This window comes from Pieris napi, chromosome Z (genome assembly GCF_905475465.1).
Source record: "Pieris napi chromosome Z, ilPieNapi1.2, whole genome shotgun sequence".
NCBI classification, from domain to species: Eukaryota; Metazoa; Arthropoda; class Insecta; order Lepidoptera; family Pieridae; genus Pieris; species Pieris napi.
In genome coordinates, this window is record NC_062259.1 from 8,646,674 (window position 1) to 8,654,978 (window position 8,305).

Here is an 8,305-nt window from a genome sequence, read left to right on the forward strand (position 1 = left end):
ATGAAGCACTTGGTTGTAAAGGTGTGGTCGTGGTTTGGGAGATTCTTAAACCTTAGTAAAAGTTCACTAACAAATAGTTTCACTAAAATAAACCCACTCTATACGAGTATTGTACGTTGTATATAGATAAATTATTAGGCATTTGATTAAAAGTATATATATAATAATAATAGAAGGTTGAGAGCTTACAAAAGAGTACTCTTTATATTCATTCGAGGCTGTCCCTATTAGTTCAATACACCTATAATTTGCATTATAGAGAGAGAAGGGCTAATTTTATTTCTTTGCTTAGAAACAGGTAGGTATAGAATGACCCATTATTGCCCTTGGCTCCGACCCACGTGATTTCATTCTCGGGAATTTTTTCTAACATTTTATTATTGTACACTAAATATTTATTTTTATAGGCTAAAGAAAAAGGAATCTTAAAGCTGGAACCACGACCAAGAATCATGATCGAACCTACATCAATTCTGATACCACAGGTAACTTTCTGTATCTGCTTGCGTATGTATAAATTTATTTTGAAATAGTCCCATTGTGATTTTAAAATGTACAGACCTAATCAGTTCTAAGGGGTTTATTATTTAAATATATATGCGAGAGGATTTACACGGGCTGTCGACACGACATATTAATGTCTGGTCTGTATACTAAGATCTATGAAATATTGTGTTGAATACAGTGACAATAAATTATATATTTTGAGTGTATTCACTGCCTATGTCATTTTTATGTAATAGGAGGCAAACGGGCAGGAGGCTCACCTGATGTTAAGTGATACCGCCGCCTATGGACACTCACAATGCCAGAAGGCTCGCAAGTGCGTTGCCGGCCTTTCAAGAACTTTTTCAAGTACTGACGCTTTTAAAGTTTTGCTTGTTGGCAATGTTTACAGAAATTATACAAGAAAGTTAAGTTTAATTCCAAAGTAAACATAAGATCTATGAAAGATTGTCATAACTAAAATACTCAAATTAATAACGGTAATGTGTCCTATTACTTTCTTAGTAAACATGAGATTTTTTTAATATGCTTGTTACCAAAAACGGAATTTGATAACTTATAATTTTAGTTGTGATAATTTCATGTCTTCTAAAATTAAGAATTAAAAGTACTTATTATTTAAAAATATTCAATATACGATGCGTTAAAAGAAAACTAATTTACAGACAGGGTGTAATAAAGCGGGTTGTAATAGTATACGTAATTACAAGGTAAATCGGGGCACGGCCTCGCGAACAGCAAACCTCAATTAACGAATGTTCTATCCACATAATAGTTCTACATAAATTTTTAACTGTTATAAAATTTGTTTTTCATAACAATCCTTCATGGTAATTAGTATTTTAAATTCCGAAGAAGGATTGGGGTCTTTGAGTGAACTTTAAATATTCGAGTAATAGTGCGTTTTGGTTTTGTATCTATGGAAATACCAGTTCCATTTTTAAAATTAGTAACAATTTTTATCATAACTCATAACACCTCAACTTGTTGACGATAATGGTGTATTATGTCATGCTAGCATCAGCTGCATTTAATCTACTTAACATTGTTTGTGTACTATGAGTATCTTGTTTATGCAGCAAACATGTCAGAAGTTGACACAGACACTTATCGCAATGAAGAGTTTATTTATTGAATTTCTTTTAATTAAGGACATCACGTGACGTGCACTTTGCAAATGTTGATGTATAATCGTATAAACAAAAATAGTAATATGTTTTAATTAGATATGAATACGATATGATATGGCCCAAGGCTTTTGTAGAAAAATCACTTCGTGTAATGGTGCCGTTTGTGATGAAGGTATCTTTAATGAAATGAAAGCTCAGGGCTGGCTCTCGAGGTTCCGCTTCGCAAGATCTTTAAATTGTAGTCTAGTAAAGACTCTGTTTTTTTTTAATACAAAGAAACTGAGTTTAAAAAACCTGAAACCCTCAGCTGTCTTCAACGCCAGATCTCCAAATGAAAGCTTTCCACAAATAGTTCAATGTTAGGAAACTTTATGGTGACATCCTTATTTGGAATAATTAATCAGAGTCAATAATTGGCTGGCATTCATTGACGCTTCGGACCTGAGTGACGGTGTCTTGTCACGATATGCTATGGGTGTGGAATCTAATTCTGACTAAATGACCATACTATTAGAAAATAACACAATCTTAGTATAATTTTATTTAACATATTTTAGGTAAAATTCGACTTTAACGAGTAGAAAGAGGCACCTGTCCTTTTATCCAGAACCCTTTTATCGTCTATTTTATTATTTTAAAACTAGTAGATGATACGGATTCTGTTTCTTTGAACCTCAATCAATCATTGCCTAGCTGGAAGACCTAAGACGTACATTAACACTAAGTCCGAAACATAAACATGGATTCGAATTCCATCAAAGAAATAATTGATAAGGATTGACACGTCAACGTCTTTCCACAAAAAAAAAGTCCAGGTCCTAAAAAGTTCAAACCGAAAGGTTCAAGACACCATCCCCTTATTATAAATTCAGGTAGGTAGTATTACTATCGGAATCAAAAGACCTATGCAAACCACGTAATAGGGCTATAAATCGTTTAATTTATTGTTCTCATTAACGAAGGCAGCTTTTTCCCTCGATTCTAAATTGCCACAGTATTTCTGTCGGCGTCCGATTGTGATGTTGCCTGCTACACCTGAGTCTATCTGAAGCGGTGTACGGAAAGTTTTTTTATTAATAATAATAGAAAACTAACGGATTCATATATCTTTTGATATAAATCAAATCAACTGTTACGACATTTTCGTATTAAATTATTCAAATGTTCACGTTTAGTTGTGGTTATTGAATTAATTACCGTAGTGTAATAGTGGAGTGTTATCTGTCATTGTCAAATGAATTATGAATAATCTTAATGTACTTACAGGGGATTATTTAATTATAATTTATAGTTTTCGTTATTTTTATAAAAAATCATGTTTGGGTTATGTTGAGGCTGCTATTTGAAACATCTATTAAATATGTTTCTAATTGTACCTTATGTTTGTGATTAGTAATTCTACAAATCATTTTAGAAATCTCCATGACTTCCCCAGAACCATGAGTCAGCTTTGATTACCTGTAGAGCCATTTCATATGGTATAATATGGCAGCAGGGAAAAGCTTTGTTTAGGTTATGACCGGTTGATTTAAAAAAACCTAATATTTACTATAGGGTTCCTGTGACCGTGCGCCGTCCTCCCCACAACCGTCCATTGACCGTCTCTCTGTAACCTGGGCAGATCCGAATCCCGAAATGGCTTCACCAGGAGTTACTAGTAGTGAAGTAAAATTTTCTACTAATGCAGGTAAATTATTTGCGTATTTCTTTTAAAAATGTATATAATCTTGTAATAGTGATATTTTAAATAGAGACTATTATAAGATTATATTTTTGCTGCGAATGTCCTCTGCATATTATAAATCATAAATAAAGCCGTAAATAAAAATTAGCCGTTAATTTTCTATATAACATGTCCAATATATTTCAAAATAAGAGCATTTATCAATTGCTTCTTTTATTTATTAGGGTATAAATAGATTACAGGACATTGTACATAGGTGCCGAAAATTAAAAAATATCCGAGTGGTCACCTAGTCAACAAATCGGTTAAAATTGAGATTCACCAGTGTTTCAAAACGTAGTGCCCACGCCATACATTTTAATTTCAGTATTTTTTTTTTAATTTACTTACTGAGTTTTGTTTCCTAGTAATGTATTCCTAAAATCTATCATTTAAGTTTCTTAAGTGAACAATTAAATTGTTTAATATTTAACATTATGTATAGGGCATAAGAATTTTAGAAAGGCTAAAAAGTGGGCTTGGCCCAAAAAAGGTTGGAAAACACTGATATAAACGTACTAACATAGCTTTTTTTAACCAAGGTATTATTCTTTATGATAAACTATCTTGGAGGTCACTTCAAATGGTTTGGATATCTAATATAACACTTTCAGATGCATCAGAAGATGAGGACTATTCGGTTAGTTTAAGCGCGGTTATGCGGCAGCGGCGCGCCAGTGTACGACGATCGCGCAAAGGCCGGGCCAGACGGCCATCGTCACCTTTTCTTCCAGAAGACATTCACCCGCGAAGACGATCATCTGTGTTTACAACAAGCTCTGGAGAGTATGTTTGTCTTTCCCTCCAAAAGTTCTTCATTACATAATATATATGAAAAGTGATTGGGTCTTCTGAGAAAAACCTTTAAGAATTAAATAAATCGCGACATACGACGTACATATCAAGCATATTTTTTACCGAATCCATGGAATATTTTAACTATTTCTCAGGCAGTTTTGTTTTAGCAGAATTTTGTTTTAACTCAAAGTGAATTAAATTTTAATTTTCTTTAAACTTTGGTAACGTAAGCGCCGAACTGCAATGAAAGAATCGAGGTGTCGTATAGAGGTATTAATCATTAATTTTATTTCACAGCACAGCAATATCTATTGAAGATCAACCCGTACTTACACAAGAACAAATATTTGAAAATATACATTTGCATAAACAAGTTTTAAGCTCGGCAAAGCAACAACCACTGGGAATGAGACGAAAACTTAAAATCGTTCACCAGGTAGATGAAATTCTGAACTGTACTTGCCGCTTTGACTCTCTCTCTCTGTTACATGTTTTGTTGTGGAAACATAATGTTATTGGTCCCCTTTATAGACATTGGTATACGTTGACATAAGCCAAAAGTTTAGTCATAAAAAATTAAACCAACCCGCTCTGAATGTTCAGTATTGAACTACATATTAAAAATAAAAAATTTCAGGCTAAAGGTTATATTAAGCGTCACGAAGGTAAACTCCAGGAGAGACTAGCTCAATCCAAAAGCACAAGAGACATATATGCAAGATTCAATATTCTTATGGCTACAGTAAGTAATTTAAAACAGTTTCAACAGTTGTTCAAGTTAGATAACACATTGTATAATAAATATTAATACATGTCATACGATGAATAGGCATACAATTCCTCATTGTTAGGGACATATCGTGGAACAAGATTTCATAGTTGACCTTAAGATAACTTAGAGCTGCACTAAACGTATACGTACGTACGTAACGTACTTTAGTACTACTTACGGAACGTTAGAGTAATTCCTACAAACATTACCAACAAACTTATTTCTCATGTCATAAATTCCTACTCAAGAAATATTAAATTTAGTTTCCATTTCAGAAATGGCAACAGTTGAAGCGAGAAGCTGCAAATATATCCAATCTACTAATACCTTGGGAATTACGAATCAAAGAAATAGAATCACACTTTGGATCCGTTGTCGCATCTTATTTCACATTTCTGAGATGGCTATTCTGGATTAATCTGGTCATCGCTTTCATATTACTTGTTTTTGTTATAGTTCCTGAGGTAAAACAATTCTGTAATTATTTAATATATTTACTTAATATTACAAGAATACACGATTTTGTGACTCCATAACACACCATGCGTGTTATATGTTAGCCACTGGGAGTAGCTTTTTATGCCCCACTTATTTATATATATATTTTTTTTAATTTAATGCTTTAGAAAGCTGTTTTTTAACGTCTCCAGTAGCTCAATAACAATTCTTGGGATTAAGCACTTCAACCTATTGCTGCCATTATGGTTGATCGTATCCTTTGGAGTGCTAAATCTAATTTTAATTATATTTTGCCGGAGGTTTCAGCCCATATTACTTCTTTCAACAAATAGGGTTAGTGTCCTTCAGTCAGGATTGCATCAATTTTTTTACTTGTAATTGAAAAAACTATGTAAATAAAAATTATTATTTTAGTACCTCACTGCAAACCCTAAACTAGATGGCGAAAGAAAAATTATAATGGAGGATGAACGACGCAACGCCACAAATCTACTAACTCTATGGGAGTTTGAAGGGATCCTTAAATATTCGCCTATATTTTATGGTTATTATAGCAACGTTGAACGATCAGAGTACAAAATGCCATTAGCTTATTTCCTAACTGGCTTGGTGGTCTACGTTTATAGTTTCGTCGCCATATTGAGGAAGTAAGATATATTTAGAACATTTATTTTTAGCAGTAACGACTCTTATACGAAGTATGTTTGAAGATCAAAAGCAAGTACATGTTTGATGATTAAAGTTATTTAAGCTTTACATATAATTTTCTAGTTATATAAATTGTGTTTTAACAGAATGGCTGAAAACTCTCGCATGTCCAAACTTTCCGAGAAAGATGACGAATGTATATTCTCATGGAAACTATTTACTGGATGGGACTACATGATTGGAAATGCTGAGACAGCACACAACCGAATTGCTTCAGTTATTTTGGGGTTTAAAGAAGCTTTACTAGAAGAGGCAGAAAAGAAAAAAAATCCTAGGAAGTAAGCAAAAAATATTTGCTTTAACTATTAATATTCTTTGTTATAACTTTTAATAACCCTTTTTCAACTTTTTTTAGTTGGCGCACTATAAGTCTCAGAGCATTAGTAAACTTTTGCGTCTTAATACTTTTAGCAGTATCGGCATATGCCGTTGTAACTGTGGTCACACGTTCTGACAATTACCGTGGTAAGACACCAAGTTGGTGGCATGAAAATGAGACGACAACTGTAGTTACAGTGATATCGATAACATTTCCATTTTTCTTTGAATTCTTGGGGTTTCTAGAACATTTTCATCCAAGAAAACAACTTAGATTACAATTGGCTAGGTAAAACAATATAAGATATGCTTTTAAAATTGGTTCAAACGCCTTTCATGCTCACAAATATCTTTATCTTATTTCAGAATAATGTTGTTAAATTTATTGAATTTATACTCGCTAATTTTTGCACAGTTTAGTAAAATTAATGGCATGAGTAAAGAATTGGTATCTTTACAACCAAGTTTATTAAGTAATAATACCAGTTTTAATATCCAAGAGCCCATAGATATGGATAAACACTTTGCAACATTAACATGTTTTGAAGTAGATGTTCCTTGTTTACCTTGCCATATGACAACTTTTCCCCCAAAAGATTATTTACAAAATATGGATAGTACTGAGAGGGAAATTATGTATAGCTCTCAAAACCCGTACGCAGTAAAGACCAGTAATAAACTATTGAAAACCGCGACGCTACGGCGGGGTAAAAGAAATACAGTTGACAAACAAGACGTTGATGGTATTAGAAAAGGCTTAGAAAAGGAGTTACAAAGATTAAGAAATTTAAGTATGATTAAAGAAAATGACGAATTTGAAGAAACTTCGGAAGTATATGATTACGAATTTTATGATACGGGTGAAGATACAACAAAATATACCACTGATACACTAACCACCGCATCCATAGGAGAAGAAACGACATATTCGACACCAATATCGTCGGAATTTGTCGGTGATTACGATAATTACAGTATTTATAACTTTGAAAATGAATTAATGACTACTCTGTCAGAAAAGGATTTAATTACTGAGGATGGGTCTTTAATAAGCGATATTACCACAAATAAAGAAACAGATACTTTTTCACACTCTACTTCAGATTTACCAACTTCAACTGCATCATTTAATACTGATGAATCAAGCTTCACAGAGTCCTATTTGGAGGGAAATGACGTAACAACGGACGTCGTAACAGATTCAAACGACGCTTCTGGCACGACGGCTCATAAAATAGATATTAATGTGCTTTGGGAAACGAAAACATCATCTAATCCTGATATAAACTATTCAGCAAATATTGACTATGTGGAAAATGAAAGAAATAATGCTATATGTCCTAACATATCGTTTAATTGTTCGGTTAATTGTGGCGATAAAAATGTAACACAAACATTTTTCATGTCTAACTGTGTGCTTGTTGACATTAAGTGCTCGGTGAAGAAATGTATTTTAAATCAATCCCCAAAGAGTAATTTGAATAAAACAGAGTTAACTTACGTGGACTCTGTTTATTACGATAAATCTAAGAGAAAAATGTACAATCTCACAATAGCAACAAGGAAAAAATTACTAAAATTATGTTGGGAAACAATGTTTGGTCAGGAATTAGTTAAATTAACGATGATGGATCTGGTAGGTAATTTATTTCATAATATAACAATCGTAATTTTTTGCCGGTCAAGTATATATATTATTTTTTCAGGTATTCGTTCTTTTAGGAACTCTTTTTATGGACTTTTTCCGAGCATTATTTGTGAGGTATATGAATAGATGTTGGTGTTGGGACCTCGAGAAGAAATTCCCTGAATATGGTGATTTTAAGATAGCTGAAAACATACTGCATCTTATCAATAATCAAGGGATGGTTTGGATGGGAATGTTTTTTT

General features: G+C 32.9%; 1 protein-coding gene across 1 annotated transcript; it reads left to right on the forward strand.

Moving 5' to 3' along the window:
- The first annotated feature begins 411 nt into the window (after positions 1-411).
- On the forward strand, positions 412-6,759 carry LOC125062880 (transmembrane channel-like protein). Its single transcript, XM_047669108.1, has 9 exons — positions 412-485; positions 3,192-3,324; positions 3,975-4,146; positions 4,456-4,594; positions 4,796-4,900; positions 5,206-5,394; positions 5,804-6,036; positions 6,184-6,375; positions 6,453-6,759. Exons 1-9 carry the CDS (start codon positions 453-455, stop codon positions 6,706-6,708), a joined length of 1,452 nt encoding a protein of 483 aa, XP_047525064.1. The 5' UTR covers positions 412-452; the 3' UTR covers positions 6,709-6,759.
- Positions 6,760-8,305: the final 1,546 nt, after the last annotated feature.

Excerpts from the sequence above, each read along its gene's own strand:
- LOC125062880 (XM_047669108.1), top strand. The coding sequence starts at position 453 with ATGATCGAACCTACATCAATTCTGATACCACAG. Across the intron at positions 486-3,191 it reads CATCAATTCTGATACCACAG|GGTTCCTGTGACCGTGCGCC; the intron begins GTAACTTTCTGT and ends TATTTACTATAG. Across the intron at positions 5,395-5,803 it reads TTTTTGTTATAGTTCCTGAG|TACCTCACTGCAAACCCTAA; the intron begins GTAAAACAATTC and ends TTATTATTTTAG.